The sequence below is a fragment of the Hirsutella rhossiliensis genome, assembly GCF_020360975.1.
Source record: "Hirsutella rhossiliensis strain HR02 chromosome Unknown scaffold00005, whole genome shotgun sequence".
Classification (NCBI taxonomy): domain Eukaryota; kingdom Fungi; phylum Ascomycota; class Sordariomycetes; order Hypocreales; family Ophiocordycipitaceae; genus Hirsutella; species Hirsutella rhossiliensis.
The window spans coordinates 1,561,564-1,583,442 of NW_025408671.1; the positions used below are offsets into that span (position 1 = coordinate 1,561,564).

Below are 21,879 nucleotides of genomic sequence, written 5' to 3' on the forward strand. Positions count from 1 at the left end.
AAGCGTATCTAAGATATATTTTAGCAGCTAGAATATCGTATGTTGATGATATATGACTTACGGTAGCTTCTAATACTATAACACCTCAATGCCCTGCCATCACTATTTACAGGCGCTCACTCACATTAGTAAGTGGGTGCCAGTGCCCACTGTGCTTGATCAGCGCCAGTGCCAACTAAAGCGGGCCGTCCATCTTCCGTATTCTTCAGGAGGGATAATTAATAAGGAGGTTCGCCTGCTATAGTGCATACTTACCTACTCGACAAACAATGGCCTTTCCCCCGGATCCTGTCCGACGACATGTTTGTGCGAAGACGCCTACATTATTTCTCCCCTTTGTTATCACGACAGCGTACCACCCTTCGACACATTTCGATGTCGCGGTCCGTTGCGGCGTCTGACCGCTCCTCCGACAGCTCCCCCGACCCAACAGTTTGGCAGCAGCCACGCGAGTTCCCATCCACCGGTTTCGAAATAATAAGCCCAGGCCAAAAGCTTGAAGAGGAGCGACTGCCCTTCTATAGTCGGGATGACTACTACCCAGTACGAATTGGGGAAGTCATTCGCGACCGCTACCAGGTCGTTGCAAAGCTCGGGTATGGCATGACTTCGACAGTATGGCTATCTCGTGATCTTCGGTGCGCCCACCCACAGCTCTCTTTTCTTCCGCTAAGCTGCTGACCTACTCATCATGCCAGAGAGCGCAAATACTTGGTCCTCAAGGTGTACATTAACACCCTGAGGCATAATCAAGAGCTCGAAGTTTACCGGCACTTAGCCAGGGCTATTCCCCAGCTTCCGGATGAACCTGGCGTTGAACATGTTCGCCAGGTTGAAGATTCATTCCAATTACAAGGCCAGAGTGGCAGACACGACGTACTCGTCATGAAGCCACTAGGCATGAGTTTGAGAACCTTTCAAGAGATGCAGAAAAATACCATCTTCAAACAAGACCTTGTCTCGGGGGCACTCGACCAGGTACTGCTGGGCTTAAATTTTCTCCACGAGGCCAACGTGGTTCACACTGGTAAGCTTGTCGTTTCACCACTCAGAATCATACCTAATAAATACAAAGAGCTCTCTAACTGCTGGCAAGATCTCCATTCGGATAACCTACTAATCGCCCTGACGGACGATTCAATTCTCGCCAAGGTAGAAGATAACGAAATCAACACACCATCTGCACGAAAGCGAATAGGCGATACGATTATATACGCCTCTCAGTATGTGTTAGGGGGTGCCGGCCGGCTCACCATAACGGACTTCGGGCAGGCACGTATCGGCGTGAAGCATAGCGGAAACGCGATGCCAGTGCCGTATCGAGCACCCGAAGTTATTCTAGGCTTGCCATGGGGTCCTGCTGTGGATACCTGGAGTGTTGGACTTCTGGTATAACCCCCTTTTCTTGCCACAGTTTACCGTTCTATTTGATAATATTTTCTCCTATTCGCTAGGCTTGGGATCTCCTCGAAAAAGAAAGCCTCTTTCGAGTGTATGACGGCGAATCCGAAGACCGAAATAACGCCTGCCACCTAGCAGCCATGACAGCCTTCCTCGGTCCACCACCACCCCAATTTCTACGAAAGAGCCCTGTGACGAGAAAGTATTGGGATGAAGACGGTAGGTATTTGGCAGAATGACTACTCGGTAATCGACCCAGAAGTGTCTTGCATTCATCCACCTCGCTCTAACACAACTCAACTCGTTGCAGGACGATGGAACGGCCCAGTCCCCTTACCCACCGAGAGAACATTCGAGCGTCTCGTGCGTGCTCTAGACGGCGAAGACAGAGACCTGTTCCTTAACTTCGTCCAGTGTTTTCTGTGGTGGGTCCCAGAAGAAAGACTTACACCGTTGCAAGGGTACATGCATCCGTGGCTAAGAGGTGGGAAACTACCGGCGTAACTTGTTGCCAGGCTCCAGTAGAATTTTACCCGAAGACTCTAAACAGATATGAGATCTCGGGCTGCGTCTTTTATGGAGGGTGTGTAGTTATGAGCTTAAATTGTGGGAGAAGTACACCGTCCTTCAAACAAGTTACTGCTAGGCTGCTAGCCATGTTTGCTTGTGCAGTCACAAAGAATCCCCTAATCTTCTGATGGGCATTGTGCCCAGATTTTATCAATTCACTGGAAAAGGTGTTCGTGTTTGCTGGTGCAACTGTTAGGTGATGGAATGGCAATGCCCATTGGTTGTTCTGTATGACGCAGCCTTTCACCCGTCAATGGGCAATCGTCTGTCGTGGGACGTCTGTCTCCGGATCGGCGGATTCCGAGGATTGGAGTTATGTCGCCAAGTTTTCGTGGACGCCCAACAGGCGAAAGTCAGAGTCAGACCTCCTCAGATTGGCCCGTCAGAGAGGAGTCGAGGGCATTGCCAGGTTGATCGGTTTTTTTTTAGACAAAGAGGCCGACAGTATGCGTACGACAAAGGGGAACGAAGTTGACTAAAGCGTCAATTGACCACACCTAAGAACGTTTGGTCTAGCAATCAAATAACCAACCAAGGGCTAACCCCTTGACAGTCCGAGACATTTCAAGTTTATAAAAAAAAGTTACTAGCTTCTTTTAGCTAATAAGCCTATAGTAAAAAAGACTTTTTATATATTGATAGGCCTATAACTTTGGCGTATAAAGCCTCATAAACTAAGTCCTTGAGATAATTATATGGGACTTATTGTGAAAGGCTGGCCCGGAGTTTATTCAACAAGCAGGTGCCTAGGTGTTGTCTATCTAGAGCTAAGGAGGAAAAGAAGCTGAACTCGAGGCGTAGCCTCGAGTGCGAGCTTATATTGCCCTTCTCGGAATGTTCTCGCAGCTTCTGGGTCCGCGGGCGGCCGGTGTTGCCACCGGAGCACGACCCACCGGACCCGGTACAACCGGGTCCACCAGCCGGGCACAGCCCGTGACATTACCCCCCTTGTCCCCTCCGACCAGGTCGGCGTCTGCGGGGTTCTTGCGTTCCTGCCAGCGTCTCGTACCTCTCCCTAGGGCCATCATTGGTCTTGATTGGCCCGTACTTGTCCTCGAATGCCTTCATCGCAATTGTTCCTTGCAACCACTCAACTGGCTCCCAAGTCGGCTCTGCGTAGCCCGTCCATCGCACTAGTGCTTGCCTGAATTCCCCTCGTCCGCGCTTCTTCCATCTCGCGCAGAGGATCTCGTCGACATCCCACAGATCCGTGCCGGACTCATCTTGTACCGGTGGTGGCTGTGCGTCATCTACCTTTGGCCAGGAGCCGGATCTTGATGCGCCCGCCGCAAAGGTCAACATGAAATCGCGGGTAAATTGAGCCACGAACATCGAGCTCAACAACGTGCGAACTAATTACCTTCGTGACTGTGTACTTGTGATGCAGCCAGTCGAGCTTCTTGCACGGTCGTGGCGATCTGTAGTTTGCCATCGAGAGCCACACCTTGTCACCAACTTCAAATCGCTCCGCAGGCTGTCGCTTTGCGTTGGCAGCCTCTTCTTGTTGTTGCTGTGAGGAGGCCATCACTGCTTGCATGTACTCATTGACCTCCTGCAGGCGACTGAGTAGGCTATCAGCTCTGCTTTCCTCTCTATGCCTCGGTGGCTCTTCCGATTCCTCGACGCTGATGGGATCGACGTGGTAACCATGCTCAGCGAAAAGGGGCTGATCTTGGTCGCTGCGGATTCACGATTGTTGAGTGCCAGCTGCGCGGCAGGGAGCAGTTCTCCCCAGTCGTCCTGCACGTACGACACGTAGGCTCTCAGGTAGGCCTCGATCTCCTGGTTCATTCTCTCTGGCCCTCCGTCCGTCTGAGGATGATAGGCCGTGCTCAATTTCTGCGTGACACCTGCAAGACGGCAGAACCTCTTCCAGAACCTACTTAGCCAGTTGCTCCCGCGGTCGCTGACGATGGACCGTGGCATTCCGTGAAATCGGTAATGACACTGGAGAAAACGGTTTGCACACGGCTCAGCTTCCATGTTGTCCATCACCTCGAGGGTCACAGCCTTTGTCAGTCTGTCCACAATCACCCACAGGTACCTTGCCTTGCTCAGTCCAGTAGGCGGCAGATCTGTGATGAAGTCCATGGACAAATGGCTTCGGGGTCGATCTGGAATCGGCAGAGGCTTGAAATCCCCTTCGACTGGCGCCAGATGTGTGCTCTGCCGCAGGTGTCGCAATTGGCTACGTACCGGCGAACCAGCTGGGACTGCCCAGGCCAGTAGAATCGCCGAGCCACAATAGCCAGCGTACCTTCCTGCCGGGATGACCGGTCGCAACAGAGTCATGCGACTGCTGCACAATGCGGGTTCTCAACTGGTCTTTCTCAGCTTCCTCCTGGTTACCCTCCTCTCCGGATCCACCCGGCACCCGAATACGGTCTCTGAATGTCAGCCTTTTGCCTGCGTCGATCGCACATTCTGAAATCTGGATCTTCAGGCCCAGCGAGGGCGGGAAGGCACGCTCGCGATCGCGGACTGCCTTATAGGCTGCCCGGAATATCGAGTCCTTCGCCACCGTTTCGTCCCAGAGTTGCTGCAGGTCCGCTACCTCGAAGACCTTCATCTTCGGCAGGGTGGATGCCTCTGAACAGTCAGAACTCATCGCGTTGATACATGCTCTTGTCGATGATGGAATGGCACTATCCGGTATCAACTGTATCATTCTTCCTTGTTCCCGCTCGTCGTCAATGCCCTGTGGCTTGTCTTGTTCACGGCGGACAACGCATCAGGCACGACAGCCTCGCTTCCCGGTCGATACTCGAGCTTGAAGTCGAACTGGGACAATTCGGCTGCCCAACGGCTCTGCCGTTCCGTGAGCTTCTGGCGTGTCATGAAATACTCCAGGTTGCGGTGATCGGTAAGGATTGTAAATGGGCCGCAGCTCCTAAGTTCGGCGTTCCAGTTGTCGAGACATCTCATGATGGCAAGCATCTCCTTGTCGTGAATGGGATAGTTGTACTCCGCTGGCGAAAGTCGCTTCGAGAAGAAGGCGCATGCGTGTCGACGTCCATCTGGGCCTTCCTGCGACAGGACGCCTCCCAATGCGTAGCCTGAGCAATCCGTCTCCAAAAAGGTCGGGAGGCTCGGGTCCCACTGCTTGAGCACCGGTGACTCGCAAAATCGTCGCTTCAGCTCCTGAAACGCCTCGTTCTCCGCTCGTCCCCAATGAAAGGCAGTTCCTTTCTTAAGCAGGGCATCCAGAGACTGCGTGATCTTGGCATAGTCGGGGATGAAGATCCGGTAATAGTTGGCGAAGCCCAGAAAGCTTCTGACACCCTTCACCGTGGTCGGGGCCTCCCATTCGCGGATGGCGCGCTGCTTTTCGGGGTCGCAGGCGATTCCTTTCCTGCGTTGACGATGAACCCAAGGTATTTGACCTCTTGTACCGAAAACTCGCACTTCGCTGGGTCTAGGTGCAGCCCAGCGTCGGCGAGTGCTTGGAGAACTCGTCGCACCTTAGCCTCATGATCCGCCTTCGAACCGCTCGAGTAGATCAGTACATCATCCAGGTACGCTGTGACAAAGTCGTCCAGCCATTCGCGCAATACACTGTTCATGTATCGTTGGAATGATGCCGGGGCGCCGCTCAGGCCGAAAGGGCACACGAGCCACTCGTAGAGCCCAAACCTCGTGCGAAATGCAGTCTTTCCCTCATGTCCCGGAGCCATGCGGATCTTATGGAAAGCGGCCACCACGTCCAACTTGGTGAACCACTTAGCCTTGGCCAGATTCTGCAGGGTCTCCGCGATGAGGGCAGTGGGTATCGGTCGCGCTTGGTGATTGCATTCAGCGCTCGGTAGTCGCAACAAAATCGCAGCCCTCCATTCGGCTTCCGCACGAACAGCACCGGCGCGGCAGCCGCTGAGCTACTCGCTCGGATGAATCCTCTGTCCAGCAGGTCTTTCAGGGTCTTTCGCAAGACCAACAGCTCTTCTCGTGACATGTTGTAGAGTGGGCCCCACGGAAGGGTGGCTCGTTGCCGTTCTTGTCAGGCTGCAGGTTGACTTCATGATCCACACCCGGTCGATGTGGCGGCAGCTTCATTGCCTCTTCTGGTGAGAATAGGTCGCGGAATTCTTTCAGCACTTCTGCCGGGACCTTCTCGCTCGGATCGACTGGCGGCTTCGGCTGAAGCGCCCTCTATATCCGACAAACTGATTGCATGAATCGAGATCGCGTTGCACTTCTTGCGTCTCTTTGCGCGTCGACACTCCGCCGTGAATACGGCTGCCGACACGAGTCTTGCGCTTCGAATCGCGCGTATCTTGGCGGGCTCTTCCTGCCCAATGAGGCGTATCGTCACACCTGCCCTCCCATGGTACATTCGCTGCTTGGCAGCATCGTACACGACGTGATTTCTCTCCATCCAAGGCCGGCCGAGGAACATGTCCTGGCCCAGGCTTGGGATCACGTATGCAAAGACACGTTCGTCAAATCCAGCTGTCTCGACCACAACAGCCACGACCCTGGGGATATGACACTCTTCGCTGACTCTGAGAATCCCCCAATTTCTCGTGGTTTCGAGTCGACGAAGGGTATCCGCAGCTTCCGAACAAGGGCTTCGTCGATCACGGCATAGCAGTCACATCCACAGTCGACAAGGGCGCGTATTCGATAGCCTCGGTTTACCCGCGCGTTGACTAATACAGTCCGACTATTCATTCGTGGCTTGAACGCTTCCCAGTCCCGGATGTCTGCCTTTGCAGGCCCCGGCGCCCGCTTTCGCCCGGGGCTAGTCTTTTCCGCCGACTCGTCCTCACTGGATGCTGCGGTTGATTCCGAATCATCTGCGGCATCGGGCTTCTTCATGCGCGCAGCTTTAGGTCGCTGTTGCTTCCCTTCGCCAGGAAAGACCACCTGGGCTGGGCAGTCCACGATAAGATGATCCGTCCGACCACAGCGATAGCAGCGGCGCTCATCCTTCGGCTTCTTATCGACATGTCGACGACCCTTCGACTCGTGGCCAATACGGTTGATGTCCGTCATCTTAACATCTCCGTCAGGGTCCTCCGGTTCCTCCTTGGGTCGTTGCCTTGGTAGCTGTTGAGGCGTCCGCTCAGTCGACGTCGGCTGCCTACCGGGTTTCAGTCTCTCCAATCTGCCCGCAATTTCCTGAACTCTCGCAAGCCATCCCTGGTAGTCGTCGGGTAGGACGGCTGTGACCAAACTCTCTTGGAGGCGTGCATTTATTGCGTTCTCTAGAAATACGATCTTTGCACTGTCCGGCCAGTCTGCTCCCCCGGCTTCAGCTAATGCCTGTTCGAATCGGGGAAGGAAGGACGCGAGAGGTTGGTCTTCGCGCTGCCGCATAGTTCTCAGCGTGGCAGCAGCGCGGGATTGGATGTTGCTGTCCTGGTAGGTTCGGTCGAGGTATCGCATGAACTCTTGGGGTCGTAGCTACCCCAGGGCCTCCGCGGCGTAAAGGTAGCGACCACTTGCTGTGGTCGCTCGTCCAAACATGAGTTGATGAGGTACCAAAGTTCGCGATTTCCACTGTAGTAGTGTGCATCAAGGTCCAGCTTGTCTCGCATCTGCCTGGCCCAGGCGGAGTAGCTCTTCCGTGAGCCGTCATACTTGGGTGGGTTGGGCAACGGTTTCCGCATTCCAGTACCGCAGGTTTTGGGAGGGCGTGCCCAAGCCAGGCGTGCTCTCGCCCAATCCTCGTGCCACTGGCGGCGATTGCAAGTCGGCGCTCTGCGGCTGCGCTCGCCCGAGTTGCTCCATCAGCAAGGAAAGTTGGTCCTGTAGAGGGCTGAGAGTCGCATTGACCGCTTCTTGAATGCGTTGGTCAATCCATTGCTGCTGGAGACTTGGGCTCTCACTCTGCTGGTCCATCCTGACGAGCAGTCTGCAGCTTGCGGTATTTAGAAGGAGCTCTAGATATGTGAAAGGCTGGCCCGGAGTTTATTCAACAAGCAGGTGCCTAGGTGTTGTCTATCTAGAGCTAAGGAGGAAAGAAGCTGAACTCGAGGCGTAGCCTCGAGTGCGAGCTTATATTGCCCTTCTCGGAATGTTCTCGCAGCTTCTGGGTCCGCGGAGCGGGGCCGGTGTTGCCACCGGAGCACGACCCACCGGACCCGGTACAACCGGGTCCACCAGCCGGGCACAGCCCGTGACACTTATCAGTACCAGCGGACTACCACAGCAGGCAATCCGCCAGGGCAAGCTTTATCGTTCACTGGGTATCCGGCTGCTACAATCTCTCGATCGCTCCAGTAGCCATAGAAGGCAACAGTGGCTGTCAAGAGCAAGCCACTCGCTCATACTGAGGTCAACAATATCACTGCCAAGCAGGCTTCAGCCAGTAAGATCGTCAGCTCACCTTCCGCCTGCGCTGGAGATGCTAGGTAATCTCCCTGCCGTCCGTTTACCGTGACACCAGTCAATTACCAATGGCTATCATACGTAGTACGATATCGTCTGGCTCTTGTATCAGATGTACTCTATTCCTGCCAAGAAAACCACGTCAACAACTGAATACGTAGTGTAACACGATGAAGTGTCACGCATTTAGATCCCGATAGCTACGTACCCTGCCTCAATAGCGTCTATCCGGGAGGAATACAACGTGACGGAAGCGGGTTTAAAAGCTCCGTCCCCCTCAGAAATAAAGTCCTCTGACAATAGGAAGACAAGTTCAGCCTTTTTACTCTTTGATGAAAGATGACATTCTCCAAGCCGGCAACTGAGACAATCGTGAAGCAGCAAAAGGAAGTGCGAAATAGTCTCCCATTTGACGACAAGCAAGACTTTGAAGATGCGTCGAGGGGATTTATCGGCCGGCGCGAACCAAACACCGTCACTAACGCAGATGGTATGATCGTGTGGGATAATGATGGTTATAAGTTTCTGGAAGAGTCCTCCCCTGACACGGCCAACCCAAGCCTGTGGCGCCAGTCGAGGCTAAACACCATCGCCGGCCTCTTCAAAGTTGTCGAGGGCATTTATCAGGTGCGAGGCCTTGACCTATCGAACACCACCTTTGTCGAAGGTGACGAGGGCGTCATCGTCATAGACACTCTCACGTCGGCTGAGACCGGGGCAGCCGCTCTTGCTCTCTACCGAGAGCATCGTGGCCCGAGACCTGTAAAGGCTATCATCTACACACACTCCCACGCTGATCACTTCGGCGGGGTCAAGGGATTTGTCTCTCAGGAAGAGGTCGACTCCGGAGCCGTCGTGATTTTTGCGCCCGAAGGTTTCCTCGAACATGCAGTATCCGAAAACGTGTATGCGGGCACTGCCATGAGCCGCCGTGCCGCATATATGTACGGCGCCGCTCTTCGCCGCGGACCGCGGGACCAGATTGGCGCCGGACTGGGACAGACACTCTCTACCGGAACGGTCACGCTTATTGCGCCAACCGACGAGATCACCAAGACTGGCCAGGAAAGAAAGGTTGACGGCGTTGATATGATGTTCCAGATGGCGCCCGATACTGAAGCGCCCTCTGAGATGCTCATCTACTTCCCCCGCTTCAAGGCTCTGTGTGCGGCAGAGGACGCCACCCACACATTCCATAACCTGTTGACGCTACGCGGAGCCGTGGTTCGCGACCCCCATGGCTGGGCTCGCTACCTTACCGAGACGATTGACATATTCGGCGGCAAGGCCGAGGTCATCTTCGCCTCTCACCACTGGCCGACTTGGGGTGCCGACCGAGTTGTCCAGTTCCTCACCTGCCAGCGTGACCTCTACGCATACGTGCATGACCAGACATTGCGCTTGCTGAACAAGGGACTCAGTGGCCCCGAGATTGCCGAGCAGATGACTCTACCTCCGGCTATCGAGAAGGCCTGGAATGCCAGAGGCTATTACGGCTCGGTCAGTCACAACGTAAAGGCCGTTTATCAGCGCTACATCGGCTGGTTCGACGGCAACCCGGCACACTTGTGGGAGCACATACCCACCGAAAGGGCTAAACGCTACGTCGAACTTATTGGCGGCATAGGCAAGATCATCAGCAAGGCCCGCGAGGCGTTCAATAATGGCGACTTCCGTTGGGCAGCGGAGATACTCAACCACGCCATCTTTGCTAAGCCCGACAACTTGGACGTGCAAAATCTGCTGGCTGATACCTACGAGCAGCTGGGCTACGGAGCCGAGAACGGCACCTGGCGGAACTTCTTCATGTCGGGAACGACCGAGTTGCGCGAGGGCAACTTTGGTACGCCAACGGCCGCCGCCTCGGCCGACGTGATGGCCCAGCTCACGCCCGAGATGCTCTTTGATTCCTTCGCCATCCAGATTGACGGCCCCAAAGCCTGGCATGAGCAACTTTCAATTAACATAGTCCTCACCGATAAGCCCTACCGCTATCGCCTGTGGCTCTCCAACGGCGCGCTCGTATACGCAAAGTCTGTCCGGTCGACCAGCGCCAACGCGACCATTACAGCGACATCCCGCACGCTGCCTGCAATTGCGGTGTCCGGGCTTGATCCTGAGGCACTTGAGAAAGCGGGCATCGAGGTTACTGGTGACACGACAACGCTCAGCCGTCTTGCTGCCCTGCTCGACCCAGGCGATCCCGAATTTGCCATCGTTACGCCGTAAACGGGTAGGGATTTTCCCGTGATTCGCCGCACTTGAATCATGATTGTGATTGGGCTATATATTACTGCGCGAATGAGCCTTTTCTGTTTTCTTTTTCAGGACAATGGCACGAGGATTAAGTATCAATCTAGCTAGCTGACTTGTCGCAATATAAACGTGACTCCAAGCCGGCCAGGGATACGTCCACATAGGACTAGCACTCGGAAATCACCGGCACTGGTCTCGCCCTACTGCACATAGCCAGATGATGACAAGGTAGCTGAATTGATGGATTCTTGCCTCGGCTCTGAGGAGGCTGAGTACTTCTAAAGGCCCAGCCGCTTAACCAAGGCAGGTAACGTGAGACCCTGAAGCGCATTCATCTCATAATTTCGCGCTTTGAGGGTTGGTGACTTCAACGGTGCTTTATATCGCCATTCGAAGAAGTCAGCCGTTTCGAATGCCAGTGCGGTAAAGGCGATCCTCAAGAATACCCATCTGTGCAGCTACGAGGCGGACTGTTTGCTTGCTGTTTCGCCTGCGAAAAGATTCGTAGTTGGAAAGAGCAGTTCCTATAAAGACGTTGCCGTAATTAGCTGGCTTGCATTAGATCAGTTTCCCTTCAACAAGCAAGCGAAGAGGCTTGAGGAGAAGAAGCTAAAGAGCAGGACAAAACAGAGGGCTTGTTCGAAATCCGCTAGTATGGGTAGAAGCGTTAATTGCAGGAATAGGCTAAAGCCTTTCTACAGTAGATGTTACTCGTGGTTACCTCAGGGCCTCAATATTGCAACCGTGCCATTGTGCCGGTAAGCCCGGCAAGCCCGGCACCAACCGCCGCAACTGCATTACTAACTTAGTGTGTGACTGTGTGCTATAACCAACAGTTTGCTTATAAAGCCACAGATTACATCATATGCTTTCAACCATCCGTCCTAAAAGACCTCGCAACTCCCCCAACTTGATTCTCGCCCTCACTGCAGCCTCCCGAGACAAATCTGCCCCGCCTCATCCTCGTCAGCCCCAAAAGCATGACCGCTCACGTCCTCATCCTCGGCGGCCACGGCCAGATCGCGCAGCTGCTCACGCCGCTGCTGCTGCGGCGCTCGTGGACCGTCACCAGCCTCATCCGCGCCCCCGAGCAGGTCCCGGCCATTGAGAAGCTCGGCGCCGGCCTGCCCGGCAAGCTGAACGTCCTCGTCCGCAGCATCGACGCCGTCGACTCCGCCGAACGCGCGGGAGAAATTCTCGACGAGGTCAAGCCGCAGTACGTGGCCTGGAGCGCCGGTGAGCCGTCCCCGCATCTGTTCATGTCTTGTCCTCTTGGAGTCATACATAGACGCATGTGGTGTTTGAGACTGACCATCATATAGGAGCTGGGGGCAAGGGTGGTCCTGAGATGGTATGACCGTGTCCCTTGGCACCATTCATATCTGGAACCTCCATCCGCATTCGCCACAGACACTAACGGCTTCCCTTCCACTTCCCGCCAGACCTTCAAGGTCGACCGCGACGCCGCAGTCCACTTCATCCACGCCTCCGCCTCCCGTCCCTCCATCACCCGCTTTCTCCTCGTCTCCTATTCCGGCTCCCGCCGCGCCGGCGCCTCCTGGTGGCCCGCAGGCGAGTGGGACGACTACAACAAGTCCGTCAACCAGGGCGTTCTGGCAACCTACTACAAGGCCAAGATTATCGCTGACGAGGCCCTGTACGAGGCCTCCAGGAAGAGTGCCTCCCTCGTCGGCATCTGCCTCCGCCCCGGTACCCTGACGGGTGAGCCTGCTGGAAAGGTGGAGCTGGGCAAGACGGCACACGTCAAAGGGGGTGTCAGCAGGGCGTCCGTGGCGGAGACGGTGGCGGCGCTGCTCGGGGCCGATGGAGTCAAGAACTGCTGGCTGGATCTGCTCGACGGAGGTGAGGACGTCAACACGGCCGTCAAACGAGCTGTCGAGGCTGGCATCGATGCTTCTGAAGGAGAGTCGGTCCATGGATCCTAGTCGCAGCCCTCAGGTATGAAAAAGTATCAGAACATCACAGCCGACGTGAACTCTGCAAATGGCACATGCTACTCTCTCTTCGCTTTACGGTGAACAGCTGCGTTATTCATCTTGGCTCCGTCTTGAAGTCAGCAGGAAAAGATTCAGCCACGAACAAAGCTGTTGCTCTCCATTTGATGAAAACAAATCCTTGTATATCCATCCTTCCTGGGCATCATCCCATCACCGCACCCTCAGAGTTCCCATCAACTGGTCGGGCGAAACAGGGGGTCGCGGACACTACTGGTCAGAACGCTAATTACCCTTCCGCCCTGTAAAGCCAGTGCATCCGACTGCACCTGTGCACACGACAGGAACAGGCATCGTCAGATGGAGTATCGGGGAGACTCATTTATTCGATGAATACTCCGGGGAATCTCCAAGTGATTCAGTTCATGGGAGTCGACACCGAGAACAGTGACCCTGGGGTTGTGAGTTCTGTCAAATATGCCTCGACGGTTCGCTCTCGGGATGTCCCACCTATTCTCCAGGCGCGACGTTCCTCGATACGAAGTGCGCCTGCCTCGTTTCTTGGCCGTGAATGCCTTCAACTCCTCACGAAAGATGCCCTAACTCGTCGTGAGATAGATGATGGCGTTCCAGACACCCTGCAGAGGCAGCACGCATCCGCTGGCGACGCTGAGGCTGAAGCTGATTCGGCCGCCGTTGGCCAGACTGTACAGCCTGTTGACCGAGCTCGGAATCCAGGTGATTAGCACGGCAAAACCAAAGATGAAGCTCGTGCGCAGGTAGGCCATCTTAACGGGGTCCAGCCGCTTGAGCTTCAACGAAGCCTCGCCCAGAGCGGCCCGAATCGGGCCGAGAAGGTTGTACCGTTGAGGACGTGGGCTGTCGGACGAGCAAATGGTTTCGAACTGGTGACGAGGATTGTGCCTGAAGCTGGAGCTGTCCCCGTGCAGGCCCGACGTCCAAGACGAGCTATATGGGAGGCCTCCCGAAGTGTGCCGGATGGGCGCCGCGGCCGAGGGCGCGAAGTCGAGGGTCGGCAGGGCGGAGGTAACCTGGACTTCGGTAATCACCGTTCCATACACGTCCTGTCGTCGAGTGAGGCTCTGTGAGAAGGTTTCAGTACTCGTGATCTCCAGAGGAAACAGGAAGGGTGAGGGGGCCATGCCTCTTCAGCAGAGTCGCCGCCGCCGCTGCCCGCTCTCGATGGCTCTCTTTGGTCTTTCGCACCAAACCTGTTATGGAGCGATATGCTGAGCAGTTGGTTCCGATGGTGGAAGACCTGGTAGCCCACTGCAGCGTAAATCACAAAAGAGAGGAGGATGCAAATCCAAATGGGGATGTAATACGAGTAGAGGCGGACAAGGCTCCAACTTGGGCCAATCCAACACCAGAGCTGCGTCCAAGTTAGCCGTCTGAGCGGACGACGCTTAAAGAGAGGAGTGTGGGCACGACATACCGCTGCGTCACCGTAGATGGGGCCACGAGGGTCTCCACGGATGGCGATGAGGACGACGGCCGGAATCATGGGGCCGCCGAAACAAACAAGGCAGTAGGCCCAGAGGTACTTTCTGAAGGAAGCCGGATCCGCGTTGTAGAAGAAGACGAGGTAGACGTTAAATGCCATGGCAAAGGACCACCACGGATCGGACTGCATGAACCTGCGAGCAATCTCTAGTCAGCGACGAAGCGCGGGCTATCGAGGACAGGGACCTAGCTCAGACATACCACTCGAAGATGAAAGCCTGGGCCTGGCAGAGAGCAGAGTCTTGGCCTTGGCGGAGGCCATCGTAGCCCATCATGGACGCGACGCTGGCTCCCGCGTTGGCCACCGAGGCAAAGACGAGGAAGAGGTTGGGGGTCGTCCGGAGCTTCTTGAAGACGACAAAGCTGAGGAGGGTCAGGGCGATGGCGACCATGGACAGGCCGGCGCCGGTGCGCTCAATGGTAATGAGAGTCTTGATCTCATCCGGGGTGAGGCTCGAGTCGTGCCCGCCATGCGAGGCGTCCTGGCCGTGCATGTTTGTGACGACGACGGGCCGTAGAAGCCAACGAGGCCCGCGTGCGGGTAGACGGATCACAGATGCCAGGTCGTAAAGATGCTTGCTCGTTGGCGAGAGGTTGAGAGGATGAACCTATGAAGCAGCCCAAAAGGCGAAGAGTTGCCCGGGGTGCACGTGATTGGAAAGAAGAGCCGTAACGGGGCAGACTCTGACGAGGAAGGAAGCCCAAGGTGGCCGGCCACTGGCTGCCAACCAGCTGGCGAGCGGAGCAAGGGAAAAAAAATTCAATCACTGAATCACAGACAAAGATCGTTCTCTCAGCAACCTAGGAAAATGCGCAGTTGGCTTCCCCGCTCCGGCCAATCGCGCGACCCCCGCGTCGCGCGGCTGGGTGAGCCAGGCATCTCTGTCTCTGCAGCGTGAGAGGAGGGCTGCAGAAACTGTGCCTCAGACGGCCGTGCAAGCGATAAGTGAATTTATCCCGCCCGGTCTAGGTGAGAGCATGTCTGAGATGTGTCATCTGTCCTGCATCATCACAAACTCGTGACTCGTGTGTGCGGACACGAGTTGTTATTGAAGACAGCGGTGCAAAATTGCTATATCCGTGTAGTCTTCCTCATTTTATTCATTCTTTGCATCCGTCTAATCTAGTACCATTACGACCTCCTTCCCCGTATTAGTGGCTGTCGAAAAGGAGTCCACAGAGGGCGGAAGGAGGCATTCCACCTGTTTTTCTGCAAGCATTCGGTGCTCCTCATCCTTTCTCTCCATCTCAGCGATAGCCATCTCCTCCATGCATTGTAGCTCAGCCCGTTTGACCGCTAATCCTGATAAAGTCTCGTCTCAACTCGAGCCCTCCCTGGCAGCTTGCATCTCCCTCCGGATCTTGCTATGGTGGTCTCAGCAAGCTGAGAGCGCGGGCGGAAGGATAAGGGCAGGCACAATTGAGTCCAAACGATGATGCATGTTTTTTATCTATCTGTGCGACATTGAGGGGGTATTTATACGAATAGATACCAATCTGGGACCCGTGGTGGCCCTGAATCAGTGCCAATTCCGTGTATCCCGATTAGGGCAATGTTCCTCTACTGTATCGATACCTGACTCAAGTCCTTGTGTCTGACCTGCCTCTTTCACCGGAGTTTATACGTGTGCGGATTAGACCGTCAGTCTGCTCCCTCTGACACACCCCCTTTGCCTCGGTCTCACTGGGTGAGTGAGGCAAACAAGCAAAAGAGACAGACGAATCATCCAATCTTATCAAATATCCAGCGAGTGAGGCTACTACCGTTGAGGAGATGCTCTTCATGATGTCTTCCTTGGTGTTGTGACCAGGAGCATTTTAACAAGTCAATACCAGCAAAATGATGGGTCCATCCCGTGCCTGGGTGATGCTCGGAGCATCTATATCTCTCTGGGTGGTGATACTGTCGAAACTGTCCTCCGGCGCATCGGCTTCAATTGGTGCCACCGGTCTCCCTTGCATCCCTAGCTGCTTGACAAAAGCTTCGTGCTTTTGCTGGGAAGGCCTTTGTCATTCCATCAGCGGGATTCTCCGTAGACTTGATCCATGTGATCTGGAGTCTTTCTTCCTGAACCTCCTGTCGAAGCCAGTGACGATGGATATCGATGTGCTTAAGGTTCGTCTTGAGCTTTGCGCTTAGTTCAGTCAGGAGCCTGATGGTCTGCAGGTTATCGCACCATAGCTCATTGGTGCCTTCTACCTTGATGTCAAGCTCTTTAATTAGCCGGGAAAATTGCATTTGCTCCTTCGCCGCGCTTGACAGGGCCAGCAATTCGGCCTCTGTGGACGACGTCGTCACAGTCGCTTGTTTCGTAGCCTTCCAGTCAACGGGTCCGCCTAGAAACAAGAAGACATATCCTGTGAGGATTTTCGAGTCTCCGGGTTGTCTGCAAAGGATGAATCAGAAGCGCAGAGGAACCTGCGTTCAGCTTCTTTGACTGAGAAGCAGATGCAGCGATCTCTCGTGTGATAGAGGTATGCCAGGCATCTCCTGGCCTCTCTCCTATGCTTCGGGCCCGGTTATGGCTGAATTGTGCCAGTTTTCCAACCGGGAACGCACCGTCGGGTCTGGTGTGAATCGCTGGGTGAAGAATTGAGCCAATTAGAGAGATATTGATGAACCTCGTCCCTAGTAGCCGTCTTCTCGTATGGCTTGAGCTCTTCGGTCGTTATCGGGATCTGGGGCACGCCAAGGATCTGATCATCGTCCTCAATGTGGAATTTCTTGGCCATCTTCGAGAGATACGAGGCTTGTCTGATGACTTCAATCCCTAGGAACCAGCGAAGTTCCCCCATGTGGTTGATGGTATATTCCTTCATAATGGCAGCGTGAAGTTCTTCCCATTCGGCCTTCTTTTCTTTTGGATACATCATCACGATGTCATCCACAAAGAAGAAGATGATGACTCCTTTATAAGTCATCACGCAGGCATCTTCGACGAGTTGTTGAGCGCCCAGCTTCTTGAAGAAGCCGAGAGCTCCTCAAACCACAGCCTTGGAGCGATTCGAAGCCCGTATAGTCCCTTGAGAAGCTTCAAGCATAGCCCAGGCTCAAGGTAGCCTGGTGGCATCTGACAATAGATGGCATGCTTGAGCTTATTATACAGAAACGCTGTTTTCACATCGTACTGTTCTGTTTCAAGGTCTTCAAGACAGCAGAGGGCCATTAACACTCTGAAGGTTCTTGCTCGTAGTGTGGCCGCGTATGTGTCCTCGTTGTCTTCCGGCTGCTGGTCTCCACGGACCACAAGTCGGGCTTTAAAGCGAGTGACGTAGCCCTGCTCATCCAGTTTATATGCATATACCCATCGCAACGGGATTATGAAGTGGCCGGCTTCTTCAACCATCTTTCTGGCCACCTTGGTCCACGTTTCGAGCTTCATCTGGTCCTCAATTTCACGCCCCATCCCCATTATCCATTGGGAGGCGTATTCCGAAGCCATCGCGGCTTTAAAGGAGGTTGGCACAGGAGGCATATCCTCAACGTGAAGCCTGTGCTTCGAGGCATTAGCAATGATGTTATTGATGAAGGCCTTCTTCGGCTTCCTCTGTCTCTTGCCCTCAAGCACATTGGCGGGTTTATCCCTGAGACTTGTCCCTCGCCTTGCGGGGTCGTTTTCAGGTTGTGATTGTGACTCTGGGGTCGGGCTCTCCCACCCCCAGAGACAGCTCCTCGAATTCTGACCATTGTGGCTCTTCGAGCGCACCACCCCGGATCGACAGGCGGCTCATTCAATCGCTCATTCAATACGTCTAGGATCGGCGTGCCTAATGATACCTGAGGCTCCGGGTCGGTCCGCGTAGGGCTCGAGATAATGCTTGAGTTTTCCACCTCCGGGTCCTGACTCCGTGGTGTGTGACCTCCTGCTGGGTCACGCTAGTGGTGACAGAGCTTGGTGGGGAGGGCGAGGTTTCTTCCTCCACCCTACTGTTTGAAGTGCTTGGAGGCGAAATATAGGCACTGTCCGTTGTAGCCCTCATCGAAGTCTTCAAATTCGGTGCTTCTTGTGTCGCCTCGTCTGCAGAGGGTGCCGCAATTGACTCCGAGGTGTACGGCGTCATTCCGTCATCTGTCTCATCATCGGAGTAATTGCGCACTCCTGCTTCCTCTATGTCTTCGTCGTCAGGGACGTCTATCGCCACCATTTGACGAAGAACATCGTATGTATAGACCTGGAAGGCTTCCGCGTCTTCTTCCCTCTTCGGATCGTACATTGTTGACTCATCAAATTGTACATTCGCCGAGACCATCAGTTTGGTCTGGCGGATCGAGGGTATCCACACGACATATTGATGGGTCGATCTGTAGCCCACCAGGTAACCGATATGAGCTCTCTGCTCAAGCGGGGACTGCGTCTTATGTGACTTTACATGCTCCAACGCAGTGATTGTCATTGGGTAGGCCACACAGCCGAAGACACGCAGGTGATTTATGCTCGGCTGGACTCGCTTGATGTGGCCGTATAGAGGGTTGTGGTCCCTCATATAGGTCCACCATCGTTCGTGTGGGCTTCTCCAGCTATGATCAGATCCTTTAAGTGGCGTACGGTTGAGCAAATACACTGCTGTGCGGTAGGTCTCGGTCCAGAGCTCCTCCGGGATGCGGGAGTCCAGGTTCATAAGCCGGGCCCTTTCTTTGACCACGGCCCCGGACCTTTCTGCATGCCCATTCTGCGTGGGCGTGGATGGAGCTGACTGGAAGACCCGAATGCCCAATCCTTCGATGAATTTGACTAGCTCCTTTGTTAGAAGGGCTTTTTCTCCGTCAGAAGCCAGGTTGATCAGTTTTATCCCGTACTGAGTTTCTAGCATTGATGTTAGCTTCTTGAAGGCATCTCGGACCTCGGTTTTGCTCTTCAACGCGTAATAAAACCTCATCCTGGTCGTTATGCATGTGAAGAGCGCAAAGTACTTTTCACCCCCGAATCCGGCCACCGGGCCTGGGTGTAAGTCGAAGCTAAATTGAGCTCCGGCCCCTCTGGGTCGTAAAGTGGGCTCCTCACGGAGACCTGCCTCTTTGCCTTGCCTGTTGCGCAGACCTCGCATTCACACGTGGCCGGTCCCCATCTTGGTTAGGTGGCTAAGGGTTCTGGCCCCGGATGTCCTAGCCGTCTGTGCCAAAGGTCTGCTTGCCCACCCATTGGTGGCTTAGGAGCCCTGCTTGTGACAAAGACGCTGTGTTGGGGCCGCTTTGAGAGGCTTGCAATAACGTATTGGTCTTCAATTTCTTGCAGACTGACCAGAGTGCGCCCTGTGGGCTCATGGTAGAGTGTGCCGTTAACCTGGTTCCAATAGATCTTCGCAACAATCCCTGACGAGCTGAGAACACACTTGTTGGCATCTCTGGGATGTAGTAGCTGCTCTCAAGCTTCAAATTGATCCCGTTTTTCACTGGGATAACGGCCATGCCTACCCCTTGACTTGGGAGTTTTCTCCTGCCCGGACTTCTTCTGACGATCCCCAGGTGAAGGTATCCTCATCGAACCATCGTAGGTCGTTAAAGACATGTACGCTAGCCCCTGAATCATAGATGGCCTTGTCCTCGAGAGAGTCTTCACTCGTATTAGTGCTATGCACGTGCGACACTGTATTAGCCTGTTTGCTCGAGTTGTTGTTATTCTGCGGGACTGTGATGTCTTTGGCTTTTGGCTTCCACTCCATGGCTTTGGTCTTGTCCAAGGGTTCTCCTTAAGGTGCTGGTTGATGGCCTCCTTAAGGTGGTCCCTGGGAATCCATCCTTCGGGGTCTTTCTGGAACATCGCTCTAAAGGTCCAGCAGCTTTCCCACCACTCATCCTTTTGACCCAGTGTTGCTTACATGCCGGGCACTTGTGTGACCCTCTGGGCCATTCCTAGTCCTCTGATCAGATGATCTTGGAGCGTTGTTTGCGTTGTTGACCCCTGGGGTCTTCTGAGGTTTCCCTTTCTTCCTGAATCCAACCTCCCTTTTAAAGTCGGCAATCAGGGTGCGCAAAGGGGTTGCTGGGAGTCCTGTTCTCTCCAGGAGTGCGTCCAGCAGCCTAATCGTCATGGGCCAGCTAGGGTCCCATTCTTCGGTCCCTTTGAGGAAGTCCTGACGAATCTTTGTGTCATTAATAGTCGAGACCGCTAGGTCTCTTGAATCCAGGATGACTTGGTCCAGCTGCTCTACCCAGGCCTTCCAGTCCCGGGTTCCTTTCTTGTTGATGATTTGATGATACCTTTCATCGATAAGGTTCTTTTCTTCCTCCGCTGAGGAGAACCTTCTGTTTGAGTTCTTTGATCTTGTCCCGGGGCGTCAGCTGTATCAGGGTCTCGCCCTGGAGCCCCTCACTGATGGACTTCTTGATCACCTCCTCGATCTGCATCATGGCTTTTCTCTAGCCTTGAAGCGGTCCAATTGATCCTGGAAGGTCTTCTCTTTGTACCTAAAGAGGTCCTTGGCATCTTGAAGCTTCTCATTGAAGTCTTCCCTTGCTGCCTTATACTTATTTTCTTCGTTGGGAAAGCTTCCTCGGTGGGGCCTCTGCCCTACCTTCTCGAGTAGCTCTTCCCAGCTAGGCCTCAGGGGCTCCTCGAGCACCACGGTCCCTTCTGGGTTAACGTACTCCCAGATGTGGTGCGTTTGAGCCCATGATTTGATACCCCTAATCCATGGGGTCCAGTCAAGGCTTTCCTTGAGTGCGGTGATGAAGGGATGCACGCGTCACGTTGACTCTGCGTAGTTGTGGGTGTTGCCCTGAATTTTGCTCTCTTCCTCGCGTCAACCCCAAGGGTGAAGGATATATGGTGCGTTGAGATTCGTGATAGCCTCACAGTTGGTAGAGGAATGCGAAGGATAAAGAGCACCGCAAACCGGGCTCATAACTCTCAGCAAGCTGAGAGCGCGGGCGGAAGGATAAGGGCAGGCACAATTGAGTCCAAACGATGATGCATGTTTTTATCTATCTGTGCGACATTGAGGGTATTTATACGAATAGATACCAATCTGGGACCCGTGGTGGCCCTGAATCAGTGCCAATTCCCGTGTATCCCGATTAGGGCAATGTTCCTCTACTGTATCGATACCTGACTCAAGTCCTTGTGTCTGACCTGCCTCTTTCACCGGAGTTTATACGTGTGCGGATTAGACCGTCAGTCTGCTCCCTCTGACAGGTGGGGTCATGACAACTAACTATAAAAACATATTATAATTTATCGGGATTATAATAGTAAACTAAAGGGAAACTGAATTTTTTTTGGCCTTATATTTAATAATAATAGCTTTAACTTACCCTAAGTTAGTATATATTTCCTTTAAATAGGATATATCTAATACTAGAAAGGTATAATTATATAGGCAGCGGGGTAAGTTTCACCGCTAGCACTTACTAGGGTAATATATCTAGCTCTTAATCGGTATTAATATTAGCTTACTTTAAGTAATTAATTAAAGAAGTATTTACCTAAGACTAAATCTTTATTCGGCTAATACTAGTAAGTAGGTAGGGTACTATAACATCGCCCCTAGTATCTTATATATACTATCTTTTATATTTTCCTTTACGGTAAATAATAATAATAAAAAATCTCTAGACTGCTCTAACTACGAAATGGCGTACTCGAGCGCCCGAGGTAGTAGGGGAGGGGTCCCCTTTAGGGAGGGGCCCTACTATAGGGGTTTATCCCCTACGCGAGGTGAGAGCGACGTATAAGACGAGTATAACTAAGGCGTAATACGGCTAATTTAACGATGGGATTTTAAGAGACTCTTAGCCGAATAGAGATTTAGTCTTAGGCAAATAGTAATACTTAATTAGAGGCATTAGGTCGATTCTTAATAACTTTATTGTACTTTAAAGGCTCCTTAAAATTTTCCTTTGCGT

General features: G+C 53.7%; 6 protein-coding genes across 6 annotated transcripts; 3 read left to right on the top strand and 3 right to left on the bottom strand.

Moving 5' to 3' along the window:
- Positions 1-375: 375 nt before the first annotated feature.
- On the top strand, positions 376-1,926 carry HRG_05340 (kinase; the record flags this gene model as incomplete). Its single annotated transcript, XM_044863811.1, has 8 exons — positions 376-466; positions 545-638; positions 699-770; positions 870-1,027; positions 1,097-1,389; positions 1,455-1,620; positions 1,712-1,826; positions 1,917-1,926. 8 exons carry the CDS (start codon positions 376-378, stop codon positions 1,924-1,926), a joined length of 999 nt encoding a protein of 332 aa, XP_044720343.1.
- A 1,569-nt stretch (positions 1,927-3,495) lies between these two features.
- HRG_05341 (reverse transcriptase (RNA-dependent DNA polymerase) domain-containing protein) lies at positions 3,496-5,920 on the bottom strand (the record flags this gene model as incomplete). The annotated part of the gene is made up of 5 exons (XM_044863812.1): positions 3,496-4,118; positions 4,168-4,540; positions 4,690-5,295; positions 5,355-5,708; positions 5,762-5,920. The coding sequence occupies 5 exons, from the start codon at positions 5,918-5,920 to the stop codon at positions 3,496-3,498; spliced, it is 2,115 nt and encodes a 704-aa protein (XP_044720344.1).
- Positions 5,921-10,107: 4,187 nt separating this feature from the next.
- On the top strand, positions 10,108-10,530 carry HRG_05342 (uncharacterized protein; the record flags this gene model as incomplete). The annotated part of the gene is made up of 1 exon (XM_044863813.1): positions 10,108-10,530. The coding sequence occupies one exon, from the start codon at positions 10,108-10,110 to the stop codon at positions 10,528-10,530; it is 423 nt and encodes a 140-aa protein (XP_044720345.1).
- Positions 10,531-11,537: 1,007 nt separating this feature from the next.
- Positions 11,538-12,503, top strand: HRG_05343 (NAD(P)H-binding domain-containing protein; the record flags this gene model as incomplete). The annotated part of the gene is made up of 3 exons (XM_044863814.1): positions 11,538-11,793; positions 11,880-11,908; positions 12,000-12,503. 3 exons carry the CDS (start codon positions 11,538-11,540, stop codon positions 12,501-12,503), a joined length of 789 nt encoding a protein of 262 aa, XP_044720346.1.
- A 608-nt stretch (positions 12,504-13,111) lies between these two features.
- HRG_05344 (7 transmembrane receptor (Secretin family) domain-containing protein) lies at positions 13,112-14,530 on the bottom strand (the record flags this gene model as incomplete). Its single annotated transcript, XM_044863815.1, has 5 exons — positions 13,112-13,391; positions 13,437-13,597; positions 13,678-13,905; positions 13,969-14,170; positions 14,238-14,530. The coding sequence occupies 5 exons, from the start codon at positions 14,528-14,530 to the stop codon at positions 13,112-13,114; spliced, it is 1,164 nt and encodes a 387-aa protein (XP_044720347.1).
- Positions 14,531-15,969: 1,439 nt separating this feature from the next.
- HRG_05345 (uncharacterized protein) lies at positions 15,970-16,856 on the bottom strand (the record flags this gene model as incomplete). The annotated part of the gene is made up of 3 exons (XM_044863816.1): positions 15,970-16,423; positions 16,456-16,539; positions 16,597-16,856. 3 exons carry the CDS (start codon positions 16,854-16,856, stop codon positions 15,970-15,972), a joined length of 798 nt encoding a protein of 265 aa, XP_044720348.1.
- Positions 16,857-21,879: the final 5,023 nt, after the last annotated feature.